The 23910-nt window shown below is 35.6% G+C and overlaps 1 protein-coding gene across 1 annotated transcript in view; it reads left to right on the top strand.

Annotated features, from left to right (window-relative positions):
• LOC306866864 (spondin-1-like) overlaps positions 1–8781 on the top strand; it is a 74978-nt gene extending 66197 nt beyond the window's left edge. Inside the window, exons 12-16 of the mRNA XM_079412263.1 lie at positions 2447–2617; positions 2729–2896; positions 4566–4730; positions 4933–5196; positions 7586–8781. Of these exons, the coding sequence (XP_079268389.1) occupies positions 2447–2617; positions 2729–2896; positions 4566–4730; positions 4933–5196; positions 7586–7749 (932 nt within the window). The 3' untranslated portion in view covers positions 7750–8781. The remainder of the gene's footprint in view (positions 1–2446; positions 2618–2728; positions 2897–4565; positions 4731–4932; positions 5197–7585) is intronic.
• The last annotated feature ends 15129 nt before the right edge of the window (positions 8782–23910 follow it).

The raw sequence follows: 23910 nt of genomic DNA, 5'->3' as shown, positions 1-23910 counted from the left end.
CTATGGAGAGTCGCCCCAAATTCATCCATCCCATCTGATAACAAATCTATTTACAAACTCTGCCTTAGAGATAATTGGAACGGCTGAGGTGAGATAAAGCATGGCTGGATCGGTCAATTTGATCACATCTGTCAGCACTTTATAAGGGGAGAAAGGTGGAAGATATGAAAGATGAACTGTAGAGCACGGCAGCATTGAATAAGGATAGAGGAGGATTGTAATCTTACAGTCTGTCATACATAAAGAGGATTATGGGAATGGGTCTGTGATAAGGACCCGAGCAGCCACAAGGAGGTTCACAAATGCCGGAGCGAAGTTGGCGTCCACAAAGATGTTTATTTAGAGCAGATGTGCAAAAATGTGCAAATAAATAGAACTGAGAGCTTACAACACCGATTGATGTAAAAACAGTATAAACTGCTAAGTACTAAGAACAATACTAACTCCCCTCCAATTCACTGAGGCTAGAGTTTTACATGCTTCACAGCGCAATCCCATTCACAAGCTCATTATCCGTCCTCCTTTGCAGTAGTGACGGCCATCTTAAATACACAGTTTCCCGCTCTCCCAAATTGGGACATACCATTTCTATAATATAAAAACTCTTGACTTTGATTCATACATGAGATTTAGAAACAAGAGCCTAAATAAATACAAATAATAATGCAAATCAAAACGAATAAATCATAACATTTGAAATGCACTCATACATAGAATTAGCACTTTCACAAGAGTACATTTACTGCCACGCCTACTCGGCTGGATCAGAAATACATTCAAATAAAACCAAGTCGAACAGAGTAAAGCAATGATGGAAGGCAACCAAAGTCTCTCCATCACAGGGTCACTGCATTGAATTGGGGTATATAGTGAAGAGGGAATATCTTACACCTGTTTTCTTTAGCATAATAAAGTAATTCGTCACGGGAGGCTGTTTTTAATGTATGGCCGGCAAAATGAAAGACACCAATAAATCATTAAATTGATATTAATAATAGGGTTTATTATCAATATGAGTAAGTATATTAATAATACAACAAATAAGTGTTAAATTATTTATATTAAATATTACATTTGAAGTTAATTATATTGTAAAATTTAAACTACTACTACCAATAATAATCACACAAAAAATGCATTATTATTATTATAATTATTATTCAGTTCTACACATAATATTAAAATAATGTTAATTATAATATTGTATAATTTACAGTAGTAATAATAATAATTGTTGTTGTTGTTAAAATAAACATTTTTTATCTGACAATATAGTTCATTAGCCTACTGCTAACTTACCACCTATAATAACTGTACAAATATAATAAATTATTATTGAATTCTACACATTATATAATAAACATGTTAATTATTATATTGTATATTTAATCATAATAAAAATAATCATCATCGTCATCATCATAAAAGGATTATAATAAACCAATTTCCTGGTAATTAATCTGGTTCATTATTATTATCATTATTATTAAATTCTACACCCTAAATATTTTACTAATTAATAATAAGGATGACAGTAAACCAATTTTGTTGCAAGTAATATAGTTCATTATTATAATTTAGTAGAATATTTAAGGTGTAGGATTTAATAATAATGAACTATATTACTTGCCAAAAAATTGGATTACTGTCGTCAATATGTCACGGTGCACACAGCAGGGAGGAACAAGGAACACGCAGACGAGGATGTAACTCAAAATAACAGTCTTTACTGAAGACATCAAGGCAGGGCAAGACTGACACCGACAGGAACACCGGGGAGTAGACCAGACGAAATCAAACTGAACAGACAGGACTATAAATACACAGGTTAATCATAGATAATTAGACGTACACGGCTGGACAAGAATTAACTAATTACATTTAACAAGGACAGGAAACAAACCAAATATGGACACAAGAGGCAGGAATACATGACACACAGGACAGAGGACTGACACAATATTATTATTATTTTTATTATTAAATTTTACACATTAAATATTACATTCTTCACATTAAATATTACTTTTGAAGTTAATGATGTTAATCATATTATTGTATATTTTTTTATTATTATTAATGATCAATTATTTATACTAATAAATTATTATTATTATTATTATTAATTAGCAAAATATTTAGGGTGTAGAATTTAATACTAATAATATTAATAAAACAATTTTTATGAGAAGTAATTTAGTTTAATTAGCCTGTTGCACAACTTACCACATTAATATATTCTATAATCTTACATAAATTCTTGAAATTAGTTTTGTGGATAAAGCAAATTGTGTCTAAGCATAAATCTTTAGATCAAAAGTTTTTATGAGAAATATAATTGTAGTCAAATGTATTCATTCACTCATCACCAGGTCTCACAGTATACGTTTAGGAAAGATTTGACATACAGTACCTCATTAGCATATGACTGTGTTCTGTTCCCTAGAGGCGTCCACATGTATGATGTCAGAGTGGATCAGCTGGTCTCCGTGCAGCGCCTCGTGTGGAATGGGCATGAGGTCCAGAGAGAGATACGTCAAGCAGTTCCCAGAGGACGGCTCTAGCTGCACGCTGCCAACCGAGGAGACAGAGAAGTGTGTGGTCAACGAGGACTGTTGTAAGTTATATACTGTATATGTTGTGTTCATGTTGTCATGAGCGTTCAGTAAAAATATTTAGTCAAATAACTATCCTAAAGTAACGTTAGACACATGTTTGTGTTTTTCAGCACCCAGTAGCTGTGTGGTGACCGAGTGGGCTGAGTGGAAGCCCTGCAGCGTGAGCTGTGGAGTGGGGATGAGGATGAGAGAGCGCATGATGAAAATGGAGGCCTCAGATGGCTCGCTCTGTCTAGCGCAGCTGGTGGAGGCAGAGAAGTGCATGATGCCTGAGTGCAGTAAGTATGACGCCACGAAATGTCAATTCAGTCAATTCAATCCAACACCATCTCATGGGCCAGGCAAGATGCCCTGCTTCACCGGGCTTGATTCATTACCAGAATGCCTCTTTGCTGCTAGTCGATTTCTAATTAGATCTGCTTGTCACATGCCCCGGGTAGGGCTGGACCAGCCGTTCGTAAGCTCTTATTTAAATTGAGGCATCAAGTTCACACTTGGGGTTTTGTAGCAAGTCATTGCTAAGTCAGTACTTAATTTGGCTCCATCATTTGTTTTAAAGACAAGACATACAGAAGCAGGTCAAAAACGCTTTGTAAAGTAATATGTAGTCACATAATATCACCTTTATTTATTTGCTAAACCGCTTTCAAATATGTAAATAGAAGTAGTATTTAATCACTGTCCATTTTTGTTTTAACTTGTAACATGCTTCAAATTGAACAGTAATTAAGTTAACCTTTCAAATGTGATACATAAATAATCACAAAATATATAATAAACAGTACATTTAAATATGTGAATATTTAGGAACTGTATCTAAATTTAGGCATTTTTAATCTAGTGGATGAGAAGACCAGTATGCATGATAGCAACATTTATTCATTTATAATAAATACATTTATATAAATAAATATATAATTTATATAAATATAAATATAAAAATATAATTTATTTACTTTATAAAAAATAGTTTATTTGACTGGCTATACAATATAAATGTAAAGCATATGCTCTTTAATATACTTTTAAATTTTTATAAACATAAACCATCATCACATGTAGCCATATTTTATAATACAAAATATTTATAGGTAATATTTAATGTTTATTTAATGTTATTAGTTTCCATTTTCCTTACTTGTCCAATTATCACTATTAACTAACTATTAGCCATGACTTTTGCCTTAATATACTCTTAATTTGCTGCTTATTAATAATAGTTAGGTGGTTGTTAACTTTAGGTATGGAGTAGAGATTAGGGTATCTAAAATATGGTCATGCAGAATAAGGCATTAGTACTTTATAACTACTAATAAACAGCCAGTATGCTAGTAATATGCATGCTAGTTAAGTGAGAATATGTCCTTAAAATAAAGTGTTAACTTTTAAGCTTGCAAATTTGTAAGTAATATTAAATTAATATATTGGTAACAATTTAGAATAGGGAACACTTATTCACTATTAACTATGACTTTTCCCTCAATAAATTCCTAATTTGCTGCTTATTAATAGTTAGTAAGGTAGTTGTTAAGTTTAGGTATTGGGTAGGATTAGGGATGTAGAATAAGGTCATGTAGAATAAGGCATTAATATGTGCTTAATTACTACAAAAAAATGGCTAATATTCTATTAATATGCATAATAAACAACTAGTTAAGAGACCCTAAAATAAAGTGTTACCAATGTATTTATGCTTGCAAATCTTTAAGAGTTCATGTATAATTTGTATAGTTTATATTTGTTTAGTATGCTTCATCAAATGACTTCTGTCAAAAAAAGTACTAAAACTAGTATGCACCAGATTATGTGGACTGCAAGTGTATGCACTATAAATCTAAAGCAGACTACAAATGTAGAATGCACTAGATACTGTGCACCTCTAATTTAGTATGCCTTGGGTTTATGAACAGTAGTAACTTTTCATAACTTGTGTACTCGTGTGTGTAGACGCAGTGGTGTGTATGCTGTCTCCGTGGTCAGACTGGGGAGAGTGCAGCGTTACTTGCGGTGTGGGCATGCGTTCCCGTCAGCGCATGCTGAAGACGCCCGTAGAGCCCAGCCTGTGTCCGGATGAGCTCGAGCAGGTTGAAAAGTGCATGCTTCCTGAATGCTGTGAGTAACACACACACACTTTCATTTATACCAAAGACTTTGTGTTTTCATGTAAATACTAGCCTAACCCTAATGCGATTTACCAAAAATTGTAGTCGTCCCTAAATGGAGGTTTTGTGATATTTAATTGTAGTACATGCACAGAAATACACACATGAATGAAATGCTGTCTTTTTAATTCTATCCTCCATTCCTCCTCCAGCCACGGACTGCATGCTGTCAGAGTGGTCGGCGTGGTCCGAGTGCAATAAGTCTTGCGGGAAGGGTCACATGATCCGCTCACGGATGGTCAAGCTAGAACCTCAGTTTGGAGGCATGCCCTGTCCCGAGACGGTCCAGAGGAAGAAATGCAAGATCCGCAAGTGCACTAAAGGCTCCCGCACCAGTGAAAAGAGGAAGAGACAGGAAGCTTCAGACAGGAGGAGAGCAAAACCGAGCAGGGAGTCTGTGGCAGAGGAGAGCTCAGGTCCATTATTTAGTATTTACTTATTGCAAGTTTAGCTCTACGTCAACAGATCCTTCCTGGAAGCAGGATTTATGTTAATTGCACATAGTTTGTGCAGCTGAATCTGACTATAAAATCAACTTGAAGTTAAAGTTGACCTTTTTATGTTCCTGGCTTTACTTTGCATGATTCATCAGAGGCAATTATTCCAAAGAAGTCTTTACAATCTTTCAGTCATCAATATGTAATAACTTTAACAGCCTCTTTAAAACTTTTCTTGGCTGATTTCACCTTAGTACAAAGCTCCTTAAGGAACGTGGTGATGGAAAAAATATGAAATGGGAGGGAAAAAATATTGTGTTCGCTCATGAGTTTTTTGCGTTGTCTAGTGATGCATTCTCCTGAGAATGTTTGTAAAACCTGTTTGCTCTCGAAAGGGACTTCTGCACAGTGCTTCACTCTTATAATTATTGCACATAATTACTTGAGTAAGCTGTACAGAGCTCCAAAAGAGACATGTGGTGATGAGAAAATTAAATTATATTTCATTTTTCATTTGCAAAACTTCTGGGATCCCACAAAAAATGTTGCTTTCGGGGATGAAAATAATATGAAGTGGCTGGGAAAACTGAAAAGCTTTCACAAAGTTTCTCTATGGAACGAAAAAGTTTTTCGAGCAAAAGTACAGTTTCTCTTTGGGAAAGCAAAAAGTTTTGAGTGAACGCAAAATCAGTAACCATTTTCAAATAAGCATTGAAATATGTAAAGATGATGTAAAATTAAAAACTTTTCACAATTCAGTCAGTTCAAAAGGATCAAATTCTACACCCCTAATCCTACCCAAACTTAACAACAACCTCACTATTAATAAGCAGCAAATTAAGAGTTTATTGAAGCAAAAGTCGTAGTTAATGGTTTGTTAAGAGCAGGAATTTGACCTTAAAATAAAGTGTGTTCGAAATGTCACATTACAGTAGTAAAATGAGTTTTTATCACCCTTTTCACTATGCCTTAACTTCCTTTGTATGTTGTTCCTGAAAAATCCTGATAATTACCTTGTTCCAAAACTTAGTGAGCTGCCTACAGTGGAAATATTTCAAGTCATCATATGTGTGCTCTTAAAAGGCAGAGAACTAATAGAGCTTGTCTGTTAGATCATTTTTGATCAAACTCTAAAGCATGCATTTGCATGTATTATATCTGGAGGCAATCCCAAAATGCATTGCAACAAGATCTGAAACTTATAAAAATTGTTCTGTGAAATTAAAAATGTACATCGGTGCCAATAGCCTTGTGTGCAGTGGGCTGATACATCACACCGTTGCACTACAGGCGTCACGAGTTCGAATCCCAAGGATTCGAGGACCATTCCCGGTCCCGCCCCATCTTTCTCTCTCCCACCCATCATAATAGTCAAAAACGCCAAAAATCAATCTTTAAGAAATTAAACATTTACTATTTTACCCAATATGTGTTTTAGGCATTTTATGTTTTAGGCTTACTAATGCATTTTAGGCTCATAACTCGTGGCATCTACATGGCATATTAATTCCTTTAAACTCTTCCTAAACTAATTCCTTAATCTTACTGACCCCAAATTTTGAATGATATTAGAGCAACATTCCAAATCAGTCACTTGAGAATTAAGATGCATCCTAACAAGGCAAAAATCTCTTTGTAAGCAACAAGGCAGCTTACTGTTTTGGAACAGAGCTAATATTTTTTTTATTGATCAAATTGTTCTCCTAAGATCCCTGTAAATCTTCTGTATTGCTCTACGTGAACCGATCAATACATCCCATCTTTTAAAGCTCTGCCACTCTGTGTGAGCCGGAGCATCTCTTATACACACAAACACACACACGTTATATTGTCAGCATATGATGAAGTGATTCAGTACGGCTACAGATGGTGATGTAGAGGATGTCCCAGGCTCATTGTACTAGAGAAGTCTCTCTGGTCTTGCCGCTTATTCCTAACACAGATGAACACACACGCTCATACATCACCTTTAACTGTGCTGTCGCCATCAACTGTGGAGGACACTGGTGATATTCATTTTTGGCACTTTATCTTGGTCACCTCCAGCGTGCTTAAAAAATCCTCCACTTCCCCAGCTCCACCTGTATCGATCTGTTACGGGGTGATTTCATGTATGTTACTGTATATACATGTATGGGGCTTATTTCATGTTATATGTGCAGCAGCAGTATTTTCTACATGCTCACAGCAGCAGCATAGCAGATCTATTCCGCCAAGACCAAACACATTAACCTTGTCATGAATATTACCATGCTAAACTCTCCGAGAGTTGTCATGACAGAAATTTATTGGTGAACTATTTCATTAAAGGGCCAAAATACCCCTTACACAAAACCCCCCTTGATTTTCGTTTACTCTCTTCCAACAGCCTGTCCATTACGCCCATGGTCCAGCTGGACAGAGTGTACCAAGCCGTGCAGCGGGGGGATCCAAGAGCGTGTGATGAACTTAAAGAAGAAAGGCAAATCTTCACAACCCAACCACTGCAAAAACAAGAAGGAGATCCGCGCATGCAACGTGCACCCGTGCTAAAAGTGACACTCTATCACTGTAATACACACACACACACACCAACACCAACACAACCCTTAAGAGGCTGAATAGGGCAGAAACAGCGTAGTTTTAACCTAAGGTTTCCTGAAGCGGGACTGGCGATGGGTGTGTGTTCCAGCTTGTAGGTTTTAGAGTAACATACACGTGGACCAGGCCTGTTATCCGTGATTAGTTTTAGATGCCTTCTTAGTGGGCGTATATACTGTATCAATGTATAACCGACTCTTTTCACTACCACCTTCACTAAAACATCAGTGTGCACTTTTTTTTAACATTACATTTTTCTTTCATTAGTTATGCACAACCACATTCTTTTTGGTTAAAGGTCAGCGGTCAAAACAGATATGTAGCATTTCCAGTAAACAAAACATGGTTCTCTGCATCCCATAAATATTTTGGATGCAATCCTATACTGGTTTGTGAAGGAAAACAGGCCGTGATGTGGGATTCGCAAACGGTTTCTAATCCGAGGTTGCCTCTATTGAGCGATATCAAGGTGAGTCCCTCACAATCGATGCCCAATTGATTCAGACAGCAAGTGTTTGTTGAGGACAAAGTTTTTTTTTTTTTTTCTCGACTGTAAAATTTCTGGGAAATCAAGTCAAATACAGGCTTAGAGTGATGCATTGGCTGGGATATGGATAGTTTAACATTGTATTTCCAAACTAAAAAGCACAGGTACACATAACCATTCAGCCGTTTTTGGATTTATTTTATAAATTGTGATATATTAACTTGGAGTTGAAAATAGATTGTGACATTTTATTGCATTATTAGATGTATAATATAAAAAATATTAACTCATCTGTAGGGAAAGAAGGCATTTAAAGTAGACTTTTTCTTACTTTTATTGTGGAATTTTGATATTTAGCTTCAAAAAGTCTTGCTAAAGTCAAGTGTGGATTTTCTTTTTTTCTGTCGCTCTCTCTCCCTTTTTTCTTTTCACGCATTCCTTCTTCTGCAATATTCTGCTATTTTGGAATAAATCTTTACAATAAAAAATTGACTACACGCTTCAGATTGCTTATTGCCTCAAAAAAAAAATGAATATATATATATAGTATAAGATTATAAAATATATACATTCATTATAAAATAATTACATTTAAATATTTGCTTTTTCCTATTCTTTCCTGATCTAGAACAGTTTCTCTGTCTATCCACTAGGGGGAGACAGGGACTAAAGATGCACATAATTATGTTACAAATGCCACAGTTCATCACCAAGTGGCATCGTGATTTTACAATTCAACTTCTCGACAAATATGGCTGCAGGATGAAAACTTAAAGGAATAGATCAGCCAAAAATTCTGTCATTCACAATCAGTATGTCTTTCTTCATATATAACAGTGAAAGGCGACAGAATCTGTCATAATACTTAAATATTTTTGTGTTCCATTGATGAATGAATGTAATGTGGATTTGGAACATCATTAATATTACAGTCCATGTGTTTTATATATATATATATATATATATATATATATATATATATATATATATATATATATATATATATATATATATATATATTCTTAGTATATGTTTTAGAAAATATCTTATTCTGAGATTTTAATTGGTTTTAGTCATGGATAACTGCCTAAAATAGTCTGATAGCTCATATAAAAAAAGGATGTGTCATATTTAGTGATATGTTTTTACCTTGTAGCCTATTACACTTTGGTAAAAGCACAAGCGTCGAGCTGAAGTGCTGAGCTGTTACACGGCATTGGCGTATAATACATTTATTTAGGTTTGAACTTTACACCGCGTGCCTTTTAAACCTTTTATGAAACTCCTACTGTGATTTAGCTTGACAAGTGTGGGGTAAACGGCCCAGAGGCTTTACACTTTAAACACAGGAGCTTGTCCTCTTGCTAAACATGATGGGAGTAATTTATTGTTAGAACGCATCATGTCTCGGCGAGAACCGAGTGCTGAAATGAATTAAACTGGGCCAAACACAGCAGCTTGGTAGTCATGGTAACACGCGCTGAAGCCTTAATATTTCTCACACATGAAAGAAGGACCAGGCCGTGGATTTAAGACTCCGAAAGTGTGGCTTATTAATATTAATGAGACCATGTGACGTTTAACAGTTGGCCTGCGTCATCTGTAAGCTAAGGGTTGGTTTTTCAACAAGTTTGTGTGACAAAAACAGCAGCTTTCAACTAAATATGTATTTTTAATTATTAAAATAGATATTATGCATCGTATATTGTAATATTAAACTAAATAATGTTTTATAAATTAAAAAATAAGTTAAATGCCACAGCGTGCAAAGAAACTATAGGCCCATTTTAATTGGTTCATTTAATGAATCGTCCAGACGAGTCGATTCACTAAAATGAATCTGAAGACAAAATTACCAGTGCATCAAGTTTGGGGTGTTTCAGTACTATGTGCTTGATTCAGTGTAAGAAGAATCGGCTCTTAATTGTTATTTACATGGAACTCGGACTTCACTGGTCATGCTGTATGATAAATTTAGATCCACTCAAAAAAACCGACTCATGACTCATTCGTTCGAGAATTGAACACTGCATAAAATAAACTGGTTCTGAATAAGGGGGTGTTTATTAAAACTGAAAACTCAATGCATTTTGGCCTTTCACTTACACTCCATTGAGTTAGTTCAGGCTGTCTGGCTGTGTTAAATTGTATTACACGGTGTTCAGTGTAATTGGTTTCTTTCAGAGATGCCTCCCCTACACTCAGCTTTGCTTGAAGATTTTCCAGAGGTTGTGACCCTTAGTTTGAAGAGCATGTTACTGTCGGTGGGTTGGTAGAGACAGCTTGGATGTATGTATGGGGGGGGGGGGGGGGCCTTCATGTTATTATAAAATGATGGAAACCATGGGAACATAATGGTTGTACTGTGGAAAGACCATGAAGCAGAGAAAAATGTGCAGGGTACAAGGTGTTGAGATGTTGGTAATCCATGAAACGCATTTTAGAAAACATTACGTGCATCTATATTTACATAAAAGATGTTTCCTGGAGCCTTTTGTGAATTGAATGCTCAATCACAAGGAATGAAAAATAGCTAAATTATTATTGTGGGTTTTCAAATGTCACAATGCATTTCACGAAAAGAAAATTTGAAATGTTAATCTTCAGGCATTGGACAGAAGGCCGTTCAATCTCTTGAGAACAACAGAACGCAATTCTGCTTTTAGAAGCCATTCAGAAAGGTGCCACAAACAGCACAAAGCCAGAAAGGAGAATACGTGGACTGTGTCTTCTTCTGTACGTTTAGATGGTGATTTTTCTTTGTATGCTGCACACACTGTCCCTGAATGTTTGCACCATTACCTGTGATGAAAGTGGCCAGTAAAACAGTGCTGACAGCAGTACGTTCTGCTCTCATGTGTGATGGGAATTCAAGCTCAGGTGGTTTTAGTTTCTCTTGAGAATTACAAAAGGAACATGAACTGAGCTACCATTATAATCTGGAACACCTTGCTTGCATAAGCAGACTTTGGCATTTTATTATAAAATAGCCATATATTCTATTCATAAAATTACCTAGTGAGTCATTCAGAGTTGGAGAGATGTCCTTGTTGTCTGTTCAGTGAGTCATTAAGCTGATGACTCGGTAACAACGAAGCATTGTGAGGCACCTAGGCTTTTTCTTTAAATGAATCATAACAGGATTCATTTCTCTTCAACACATTGTAAGTTGTAGCCGTCGTCAAACCACTGATGATTCTGCAACTGGTTCTTCAAGAACATTTTATTTTCTTATTTTATTTAAAAGTAATAAAATTGTTAAAGAGACTGTTTGAGCGTATTGGCACTGTATTGAGTTGAAGTTGTTTGATCATTTTAACCACATCAGTGATGAGCTGTTTGTTTGCGAGAAACAAATCCTTTATTAGGGTGTTTTAACTTTAAACGGTCCATTATAAGGCTTCTTTCAGTTAAAAAGTTCCCTGCTATCCACCAACATATTTGTTTAGAACGGTTTTGGACTGTTTTCGCTTATAAATGTTGTTTTGAGTTGTGCATATTTCTCTCCTGATTTACACAAGACAACTTTGTTCACTGGAGAAATAAAGCAATATTATGGATAGATGACTTGAATTTTGGCTGGAAACGACAGTTTGAATTCAAAAACATCTTAATGATGGATTTACAAACACGCAGCTTTCCCTTCACAAGATGGTTCCTGGATTGTGATGTTTTTATCAGCTGTTTGGGCTCTCATTCTGACGGCACCCATTCACTGCAGAGGATCCATTGGTGAGTAAGTGATGTAATGCAACATTTCTTCAAATCTGTTCTCATGAGGAAACAAACTCTTCTACATCTTGTATGGCCTGAATGTAGGTACATTTTCAGCAAATTTTCATTTTTGGGTGGACTACTCCTTTAAGGTGTGGTCAGATTTATGATTGGCGGATTTTCACAATCGAAATTGCATAATTTTAGGAATACTTGTGAATTTCGTCCGCATGAAAATTTCTTAACACATTGGTCACACGAATTCACAAACGAATTGACCTACAAAACTACTTGGTTTGAAAGTGACTTCTGTGTGAGCGGTGCTTCATAAATCACAAGAATTTCAACAATAGACAATGGACCTTTTTGTTGGCAATTTCACTAAATTCAGCGCACCTTTAGACGAACGACACTTCAGATGTCACATTCTTTTAACTAATTAAACTCATTTTTGACGCAAGCTTCAAGTCGAACGTAATATCACTAATTGTTAACCCAAGCACTTCTTTGTTCTTTGTGAATCATATCGAGTCGTTCATTAAAAAGATCTGAACCTGATCTACAGGAACATCTAAAATGGTGTTTGCTGTATGAATTCTGTGGTCTCCTTTGCTCTTCTGTTTGATTTAAAAGTCAGTTAACCTTCAATCTTGTCCTTAGAACTCTTGCTGGTGCTCTTGAAGGCTTCAGTCTTTACAAATCTGATAAGAAATGCAGAAAAATCAATGTCATGTCCAGACATGGTGAAACATGTTTGCTGTGCAGGACTCAGATGTTTTATTTCGCTCAACCAGCTGCTGGCCTTTGAGAGGAGAACATTTATTTTTGGCAGAGGGAGATATTCTCACTTCAAGATGACTGTAACTCTTTGTGTTTATTTGTTTATTCAAATGCATATGCGTATAATGCACCTCCCACATGGCTGGTGATTTTTACGGTTTTATGATTCTCCATAGGATTGCAGTGGTTTCAATTGTATCCTTGATCAAGAGCAGCACAGAACATCAAGGCCTGAACCATTATTACACTTAGCTCAAAAGAGAACACTAATATATCTTTATTGCTGTGAATAATTGCTTCAAACTGCGCATTAATGCACACTGTACAGGTAAGACAATACAATGAATGAAACATAACTAAGCATTGAACATTTCTGAATATTAGCGTTCTTTGTTCTGTTCTATTAATTTCAGCCCTGTTCAGTTCTCCTTTATTTCGTTCTATTCTAATTATTCGGTTCTGTTTTCTCTACATTTTTCAGTTCAGTTGTTCGATTCTATAGCGTTCTGTACTAATTACTAATTAGTCTATAAAACCAACATCCTGGATTTTCAGTTATGTATCTTTATATACTCATGTACAGCATACATACAGAGCCCATGTTTAATTGTGCATGTGTACTATTCATGCATTTCTAACAATGGCACATCCTTGTGTTTTTACAGGTCACTGTATGGTATTGCTCTCTATTAAAGTTTAATAAGTAAGTGTTTGGGGAGGCGGGGGACAGTCAAGTCTTCCTGCTGCTCTTCCCTGTGAATGCCACCATAGTTAAGACATCTTTTATTCATGTGTTGACTTTTTCTAGCGTGTTTTTGTACTCCATTATATCAAATCCCACTGAGCGTCACCATCACCACTCACTCTGCTCAAGATTCACATTTACTGCTAAGCTGTCATACACACATCATCATTTTAAAAAAATACAGGACTGCTTTTCATTTGTTTTCTGCGATGCATGCAACACCGCATTCTAAAACTTTTAAAGGTGTTTCTAGATTTTTTTTATTTCACTGCCTTGCATTTAGTGTTTTCAAATACACAACTGTGTTTTTGGTGAATGATATGAATAGCCTCTAAGACTGTATATTTTCATTTTAATATATCTGCTAAATGTGATTTTTGTCAACTTTCAGGAGCATCCTAGCGTATAGATGACCTCAACGCCAGGGTTTCTGCGGGTCTTAAAAAGGTCTTGATAAGTGATTTTTTTTTTTTCTTTAATTTTCCTTTCCACAAATTATGGCCGTTTTAGTCTTAAATTAATATTAATATTAAATGTTCCACACATTTCAAAAATTGTATATGTTCCTTAGGATTTTTATCTTTTATAATATAATGATTTAAATATCCTTAAATCAACATACATTTGAGGTGTAAAAGTCTTGTTTTCTGAGAAATTGAACAAAATTAAGTGATTTTCAGTGAGTCACCTCACTTTGTTCAGTTTCTCAGAAAACAATTGACTGAAAACAAGGAAAACGCAAATGACGACTTTATTCACGCAACTAAAACGCAAAGAAAATGCAAATAATGACTTTAACAATTTGTTTTATTCCGTGTCAGTGTTCGATGTGCGTTCAGGCGAGAACCACGACGCATGCGTGTGATGCTGCTGTACTGTCTGTACTGTAAATTATTGAGAATTAGTTGACATGTAGTTACAAAGTTACTTATAGTTAGTAGAATGTCTAAATTGTACTATTGAAATAAAGTGTAACCTTATTTTTTCGTATTTTTCGTATTTTCGTAGCTTCATAACATTACGGTTGAACCACTGATGTCACATGGACTATTTTAATGATGTTCTTGCTACCTTTCTGGGCCTTTTAACGTGTCAGTTGCGTTGTGGTCTATGCAGGGTCAGAAAGCTCACGGATTTCATCAAAAATAATTTGTATTCCGAAGATGAACGAAGGTCTTTGGAACGACATGAGGGTGAGTAATTAATGACAGAATTTTCATTTTTGGATAAACTGTATTTTCAAACTTTTAAGTTTGCTCATACAACTCATTGTTTGCTCCCTAGACATTTCCTTTTGACGTTTTCTGTTCCCTTCCATTTATTCCTTCAATTTTCTTTACTTGGTCCTAAAAAAGTCTAAAACCTGCAGAAACCCACAAAGCTATAACATAAATGCCATAAAACTCCCACTTTAAGGTTTTTGTGGAAGTTCCATGATGGACCGAGTGAATTTAGAGTAAGGTGAACTCAAGGCTGAACTTTAATAAGAATGCGGTTCGGTCCCCACCACAAATGCAAAAAGATGGATTTGTTTGGGAATATTTGGAGATGAAATTACCCAGTCCGTCGGACTATTTTCTTCTTTGAACCACATTTGTGTTCAGGCTGCGTTATCAAACATGATTTTTAAATGAACGCAATTATCACCCGGTAGCTTTGTAAATTATTCTGTCATCACTCACTTTTATTGACTAAGCCGTAACAGCGTAACCAAAAATAGCATGCATTCTATGCCGCATCCTTGAGAGATTTCGCAAATGCCAACATATGCCACAGTACTGATGCTGAGGTGACATTTTAAAAGGTAACAGCATTGGTTTGAAAAAATGACTTTACTTGATATTTTAGAGCGCACAATTAAAGAGGGGGTGTTTTCGAGGAATCAAGGCAAAACATCGTGGGCTTATTTAACGAGTTGCCATAGAAATATTCTGTAAAGAATTGCAGCCACAGGTACATCATCTTTTAATAGTCACACCATTTTTAGAGACAATATCATTTCACGAACAAGGGGAGAAGAAAATTTTAGATCATTATTCCTTATAAATATTCCTAGAAATATTAAAACGCCACAGCGATGTGTGCTGGACTCTCAAAATAATTATTTTTATTAAATTAAATTTTTATTTAATTATTATTTACCATCAACAAATTGACTCTTACTAAAACTCATATTATGTCATATTGCAGTGGACACAGCCTCCCACCTGAGTGAACCCAGCTGCTCTGACAGACTTCAGCAGCCATTATTTATTTTTTAACCTCATTATGGATGACACAAACGGCTCCTTCGGCAGAGGGGCTGTTGCCATAGTAACAGAGTGCAAAAGCGCCACATTGACCTCTTATGGGACATGGCCTTTCAAAGTTTTTATTCTGTTGTACACATGGTCAAGCGATCACCGTGGACATGAGTCCTACATGATGTAATATGTCAGTGTCTCGGCGACATGATGTCATTGGTCAGTGATCGCAGAAAGAGCGAATTTGACCAGATTGAGTTGCTCTTAGAAGGGCAGATGCCTTGTTTGTTTCACTCTGACGTGTGATTTATCAAGTGGTGGAATATACAGACTGTGTTACCGTCTTTATTTGTTCTTCGGGGGGCTCGACTGTAATGAGAAACAGTGTGGTGAGTTTCAAGCCAAAGGCCATAATCATGTGACAGTCAGGCACCTTGGATTTTAGTGATGATAAACAAGGAGCCTGCTGGCATTTGGGAAAAAGTGGCTCCTGTTGTTCATTTAAAAGTACTTTTGACCAAGATAAAGATTGATTTGTACCTGCTTAGAATCTGATAACTGCTCCAGTAGAAGAACCTTAAAGGCACAGTTCATCCAAAAAAGGAAAATTTGATCATTTACTCACCCTTATGTCATTTCGTATGACTTTTTTTTTTTTTTTTTCTGTGGAGGAATTTTTTTTATTATTATTTTGAGAACTGGAATATAAGATTATGAGACATATGAACTATATACTTTTTGATTGTAATTTTGTCATTTTTTGTTTCATAATTTTTAGAGTTTGATCCTTTAATGTATTTTTGGAGTTTGACAGTGTTCTTATTGTTAACTAAAACTTTTTTTTAAATCATAGAACTAAAGCTGAAATAAAATTCTAAAAATTTGATGAAAAACTAAAAAAAAAGAAAAAGAAAAGACTTGAATGAAAAGCTCAAATGAAAGCTAAAAATGTTGCTTAGCCAACCAACTGAAATAAAATAAATACTAAAATTGCAAAAACAAAACCTGAAGTAAAAATAAATTAAAGCTAATTAGAAATATTAAAACCTAAAACTAATAAAAATGACTAAAGCACAACATTTCTAAAACTTAAATTATAACTGAAAATATAAATATAAAAGCTATTAAAAAATGCAAAAATAACGCTTGTCTGACAGCTCTTAGTCACGATCCATCTCGCTGTATGGAGGAAAGTTGCTAAACTTAGCTAAACTTCTCCTTTGGTGTTTCACTAAAGAAGGTCAGGCAGGTTTGGACAGAATTTTCATTTCTGAGTGAAAAAAAAGGGTTATTAAATCCAGTTTGGTTTACATCACAAAGCTGAATTGATACTCCTGTAACTGTTGTGCAATGGCTCACTTGAGCACTGATATGACAGACTAAGCATATTATTTACTGCAGTGGATTGATGGGATACTGTGTCGTAAATTCACACATTTTTTCTTAAGCCTGCTGCATTTGTGCCTGTGGAGCTGCTGAGAGAGGTGCAAATGCAATCTCAAAGAAATCTGAATTACATCATAAATTCCATTTGGACATACTGGGCTATGAAAGATGATCAAGTGCATAGAGATCAAAGCAGCACTGCTCAGTGCTTTGACTCTTATATGTCAAAGCTTTCCTACCTGAAAATACAAATGATGAGTTGTTGTAGAACTTTGTAAAAAAAAAAAAAAATGGTTTAAAAACAAAACAACTTTTTTGGGGGTTGAATACAAAATTAAACATATATGGCCAGTATACAGTAGTAGTTTTTTTTCTCTCTGATAAACAACAGCAACCACAAATACTGTAAAAACAGCTTAACACTGAATATTTATAAACAAAGTTCTGTCATGAAACTCTAGATGGCGCAGGCCAATAGATTCTAATTCGACCTGATATAATTCATCATCATTCACATGCAAAAACCCTCCACCTTCTCCAGCTCCACCTGTATAGTTCTGCTACGGCAAGATTTATTGTATGCTATATGGGGGTTATTTCATAGCAGAAGTATTTCTCACATGATCACAGCAGCATGTCTGTGGATGTACAGTCATGGCCAAAAATATTGGCACCCTTAGTAAATATGATCAAAGAAGGCTGTGAAACTTAATCTGCGTTGTTAATCCTTTTTGATCCAGTGATTCTGTTAAAATCTCTATAAAATCATAAATGATTCCCTTTGAGCTAAATTAAACTATTTCTTTAAATTACATATTAATATTAAGTTTTTTTATTACGTTACATTTGGTGGAGAATGCGGGCAGATTAATCTAAATTGTGAGCATAAACCAAGTTATTTTATATTTTCTATTGCCGCGGATGAGGGACTCTTCTGAGCTGAGACTAGCGCTTGTGCGTGCGCGTGAGTAAAGTCAGCTGCGTGCGCCCCGCTTGAATGAAGGCAGAGAAGGCTGTAACTGGAGCAAAAGAGCTTCTCAAACTGCAGTAAGTAAACTTAAACTTAACATCTGAGATCGTACAATAAGGTCGAAATTTTGCATTTTCCTCTCTTTCTGTAATGCCTGGTTTTATAGCTGAAGTGATGTCCTGCGGGTTCCAGATCAGTCAGTAGCTATACTCCCGAATCTCAGTCTGTTAGCGGAACGAAGCTAAACTGCAGTGATTCAAAGGGAAATAAATTGGTGGATAAAGAATAGTTTTGAGCGTGTTCCTCAATCCTATTTATCAAAGCCATTATTATTCATAGTTTGATTTTCAATGCGTGTTCCATTGTTAAATCATCTATGACTCCCTCAGTTAAACATTTAGAGAATAATGCTTGCCTGTTTGTGTAACTGTTCACTAAGTGAAGTTAATCTCGCTCAACACTGCGTGTGTCCGAGAGATTTTAATGGGAGTTTTTAAAAGCTTTATCAAGTAAAGTTTAACTTATAAACACAACAGGTTTTCTTCGCTGTTGGTTCAGTGTCCAGAGAAACTAGCACGGCTTCTGATACACCGATCACTGTTTCCCCAACTGCAGCACCAAGCTGTTATTGAATAAAGTTTAACTCTGAACGAACTGAGAGTTTAAGCGCCACATCGCAGAACCAACTAAAAGCGGTGTTGTTTATTTGTACTGTGTTGAAATGTCTCCGACTCGAGCCTGTGACCGCCTCAAAACTTTTATCAGCCACAACTCCATCGGCTTCCCAAGACGTCACTTCAACGACTACTGAACTCTCAACCAATCAGACACTTCGGGGAACCCCTTTCCTGCAACAAAGACAAAAGGGATTCCCTTAGCAAAGCAAGTACCTCCAGATTCTAACTGAATCGGTGCAGTTAATATAAATTTTAGCCTCATTGAGAAATTCAATGCGAGGGTTAATTAAGTGATTGGTGGTTGTTCAGGTCTATGCAATAGCACATATTGCTGTAAACTTGGGATTTCACATTTTCATTCTCTTAAACTATTAGTACAAATGCCTGTAAAGGGCACCAAAGGCCTGGTTATTGCTGCTGTTATACTTACAGGACGATCATATCCTGGTTTAATAGGCTATTGACCAAACATTTAATTCAAATATCCACTTAATCTTTCATTTTTGGCCACCTTTTTGCTATAGATGACACAGCCTCTATAATTTCTTCAACAAAAAACATGTGGACATCACAACCCTTACAAAAATTAACCATAGTTTTATCGTAGTAAAACTGCTTAATTTTCTTTTGCGTGATTTCTGAACGCTTGAGACCATAAAATCAATCAGATAACTGTATTAATAAAATAATAGCCATAGGTAACTGTCTAGAGCTACAATTTTAATTTGTAAATAATAAAATTGAATTCAAATTTATTTTATTGTAGTTCTATTTTGACCCCTATAGTAGGTGTTTTTTTGAATTCCAGAATATTTGAGGGAGGGGGCACAACAATAAAATCCTGCTTAGGGCACCCATTTGGCCAGCAGCGGTCCTGGTTACATCTCGCAATCCTGACTTTTTCTCGGAATTCTGAGTTACATCTTGCAGTCCTGACTTTTTTTGGGGAATCCTGAGTTACATCTTGGAATTCTGAGTTCCATCTCACAATCCTGACTTTTTCTCGGAATTCTGTGGAACATCTCGGAATCCTGACTTTTTCGCGGAATTCTGAGTACATCTAGCAATTCCGACTTTTTTATTTCGCAATTCTGATTTTCTCAGAATTCTCAGTTTACACCTTGCAATTTTGACTTTTTGTTTACTTTTTGACTTCTTGACTTTCTTTGTTTAAAGAGTTACTTTCACAATTCTGACTGTTTTTGTCATGGAATTAAAGGCAATAGCAACTTTTTATCTCACAATTTTGACTTTTTCTCAGAATTACATTTCACAACTCTTTTTTGTGACAGAATTAAAATATAAAAAAGGTAATAGCAACTTTTTAGGTGCGTCCCAAATCACGTACTTATGCATTATTCTATTCACTCTGTCAATGAATTGCTCAAAACCATTAGCATTTACTGACTTAATGAACTGCAAGTCATTTTTCTGTTATGTCCAATTGACAGTGAATCAGACAGTGTTTCTGAGATTCAAATTAGTCTGCTTAATTCTATTTCATTAGTCTATTTGGTTAAAATAAAACAATCTATGTGACCATGGACCTCAAAAACAGTCATAAGGGTCTTTTTTTAAAATTGAGATTTATACATGAATAAATCATAAATAAATGAAATGAATCCTTAGCCATCTTCAAGAAATGGCTAAAAACACATCTTTATTTGACCCTCTAACTCTAACACTCTCAATTCTAATTCTATTTTATCTAGCGGTCTTCTTTCTATTAAAAAAAAAACACACACACACACACACACTTGGCCCTCTATCAATTGCATATTTATTCTCTAACTGCTTCTATTCTATCTACTTGTTTCTTAAAAAAAAAAGAAAAAAAAAAAAAACCCCACCTTGCTACGTGTACTGCATTAGGCTAGCCGAGACTTGTCATAGCACTTGCATGTTGTTGCTCTTTTGTTGGTTTTGATTGCTTCTATTGTCCTCATTTGTAAGTCGCTTTGGATAAAAACGTCTGCTAAATGATTTAATGTAAATGTAAATAAGCTTTTACATTGATGTATGGTTTGTTAGGATAGGACAATATTGGGCCGAGATACAACTATTTGAAAATCTGGAATCTGAGGCCGCAAAAAAAATCAAAATATTGAGAAAATCGCATCTATCCATCCTTGCAGGATATTGTCTCAAAAAATTTGAATAAAAACCTGGCTAAAGTCACCTCAGATCTGGCAAATTGGACGCATCTTCCTACTACTTTCCATGCAAGAATATCTGTTGTTAAAATGAACATCCTTCCTCGTGTTCATTTCTATTCCTCTATGATTCCTTTACGCCCACCTGCTGGCTATTGGAAAAAATTCGATTCAGTAATCTCTCAATATCTTTGGAATGGTAAATGCCCCCGAATTAAATGATCTACTTTACAGCGTAACAGATCAGATGGTGGCTGATCCTTTCCAAATTTTTAATTATACGCTGACTCCTTTACTCTTCGTGCACTGTCAGCCTGGTTTAAACCAAATGTGTCAACCTCAAGGTGGGCTATTGAAGAATCTCTTGTTTCTCCACACAATATAGAGCTTTTGGTTTTTGCTGATGTCTCACGTAGACAATGTAAACTTAATTTGGCCCTTTCACAACACATTTTATTTCTACTTGGAGAACAGTGACCAGGAAGATAGAGCCAAACTTGAGGTGGCATCGTCATTCACCTTTGTTCCATAATAATAATTTTTTTATCAGGTAAAAACCCATTTTACTGTCCACAATGGACTAAATGTAAAGTAAATTCCTTTGGTGACATTTATGATGAAAAAGGCCTGAAATCATTTAAAGATATTAAGGCTCTTTGTAATCTACCAGGAACCTCCTTTTTCATGTATCTTCGTTCGTATTAGGTCAGCGCTTCGTGCATATGGAGTTCCCTGGGATGCACAATAACCTGTACATCCCTTGCGAAAAGTAATTCTTCCCACTGATAATTCTGTTATTTTTGCTTCAGTTATTTACTCTTTTCTCCTCAAACAATCATACAAACCATTATCCATAACAACTATCTGGTCTAAGGATATCAGTGGTGGCTTACAAACTTTATTTTCTGATCAAATTTGGGAGACAATCATATCATCCTCAAAAAAAAACCCAAATCATCAGATGATCCATTGGAAATTACAACATAGACTCTATCTGTCTCCTTTAAAATGCTTCTATATGCATGTGTCACCTTCCCCAAATTGCAAATCCTTCCTATTAGAAAAGGATAGTTTTGACTCCAGATCTTTTCTTCTTAAATAATTTTTCTGAATTGGCTTTGTCTCCGCAACAGAGAAACGGTCTTTTAGTTGCTCTCACAGCTGCAAAGAAAATGTTAGTCAGTCACTGGGTTCCTCCCCATTTAATGTCCAGACGTGAATGGGGCTTATCTTTGCTTGACATTGTGTCTATTGAACTTTCTACAGCTTGTATTCATGGAGCAAAGACAAAAACTTTGAAGACCTGGAATGCTACTTTTGACATTGTTAAATCTTTTGTTTCTTCTTTTTGATGTAAGCTTTATTTTGAATCTATGTATATTTGGGTATTGATTGGGTATTGCACAGTGTGGGTCTGCCTGGTGGGCTGGTGGGTGGGGGGTATGGCTGCAGTCTGGATTGTTGTGTTGTATTTTGTCCTGTACTGAACTGCATAATAAAAATTATTGTTCACAAAAAAATGAGAAAATCGCCTTTAATGTTGTCCAAATGAAGTTCTTAGCAATGCATATTACTAATTAAAAAAATAAGTTTTGATATGTTTAAAGTACGAAATTTACCAAATATCTTTATAGAACATGATCTTTACTTAATATCCTAATGATTTTTGGCATTAAAGAAAAATCTATAATTTTGACCCATACAGTCTATTGCTACAAATATACCCGTGCTACTTATGCCTGGTTTTGTGCTCCAGGGTCACATATAAATAAAAATTGTATTCTAAAAACATCAAAATATTTAAAACTTGTGATGAGTTTTTCATTGTAATGTTGAATCGACTGTAAGTGAAACTTATGGAGTAAGACTGTAAGTTAGTTGACATAATACATTTTATATAACAGAGTGACACTGATATGACACAATACAATCAAGATCAGAAGTGACCATTTAAAGTTGGAGCAAATTTCATCTAAATAAACTACAGAAGAACAGCATCCTAGTTTTTATATCTTAAATTGTCATAGTATATATACTAAAACATCCATCCCTTCATCACAGTGCACAGCAGTGATAGTTGTTAAAAGGTAAATAAACGCACTCAATGAACTAAAGTGCTTCTGAACAATCATTTTTATTGAGCAGACTGTCATTTGACTCCTAGATGGCTCTTTTTTTTTAGTCTGGTGCCGTGTCAGTGAGATTGGTATCTCATAAAATCCATCCCTAAAGACATTTTAAAGTTAGTCAGAGTCTTTAAACATCAACTCTACCAAGCAAATGATCCCTTTTTGTTCTATAAAGACAAAACAGAGCACATAAACTAGCCATAAAGGTAAAAGAAGGCCAGCCGTACTTAGCCGTGCTTCGACTGCTGTCTACATCTGTAGAGAGACACGACTGGTCTCTAGATTAGTCCCATATGAATAATCCAACAGGAAACACAGAACCTACATTATCACAGAGAACAGCTCTGTCTGTTGACTGGCTGGCACTTACAAAGTGTGAGAGCTAATTAAAACACAAGATGTGGCACCACACCACCATAGATAGGAGCAAAAAGAGAGAGGGGGGTAAAAGGAAAGCCGGGGTGAGGAATCTACACATCTCATTAGCACTTTATCTTTGGATGTGGGACAGTCTGCACTTGTCTTAGCTTTGACTTCAGTCTTTGTATGTCTCGTCACATTGGTTAATTGTTTATGTCGGAACACAAGGAGAGTCTGTGTGGAGTTTGAGTCTATTAGGTGCTACGGATGGGTCTGGAGGAAGGGAAGGGCGAGGAGAGAATCCACTTAAGTCTTCTGATGTTGTCTTGGAGCGTGATAGAGCTCTAGATGCCCAAGTCTTTGTACTTGGAGCGAGAGAAGCCTCTTATTATTCCATTACAGGACTATTGGTATTGGAAATGAAATCAGATCTGTGCTGCTGACGATAGCATTATGTAATCCATCAAGA

This window comes from Barbus barbus (genome assembly GCF_936440315.1).
Source record: "Barbus barbus genome assembly, chromosome: 48".
Classification (NCBI taxonomy): domain Eukaryota; kingdom Metazoa; phylum Chordata; class Actinopteri; order Cypriniformes; family Cyprinidae; genus Barbus; species Barbus barbus.
The sequence above is the reverse complement of the archived record's forward strand: the minus strand, read 5'-3'. Positions and strand labels throughout refer to the sequence as shown.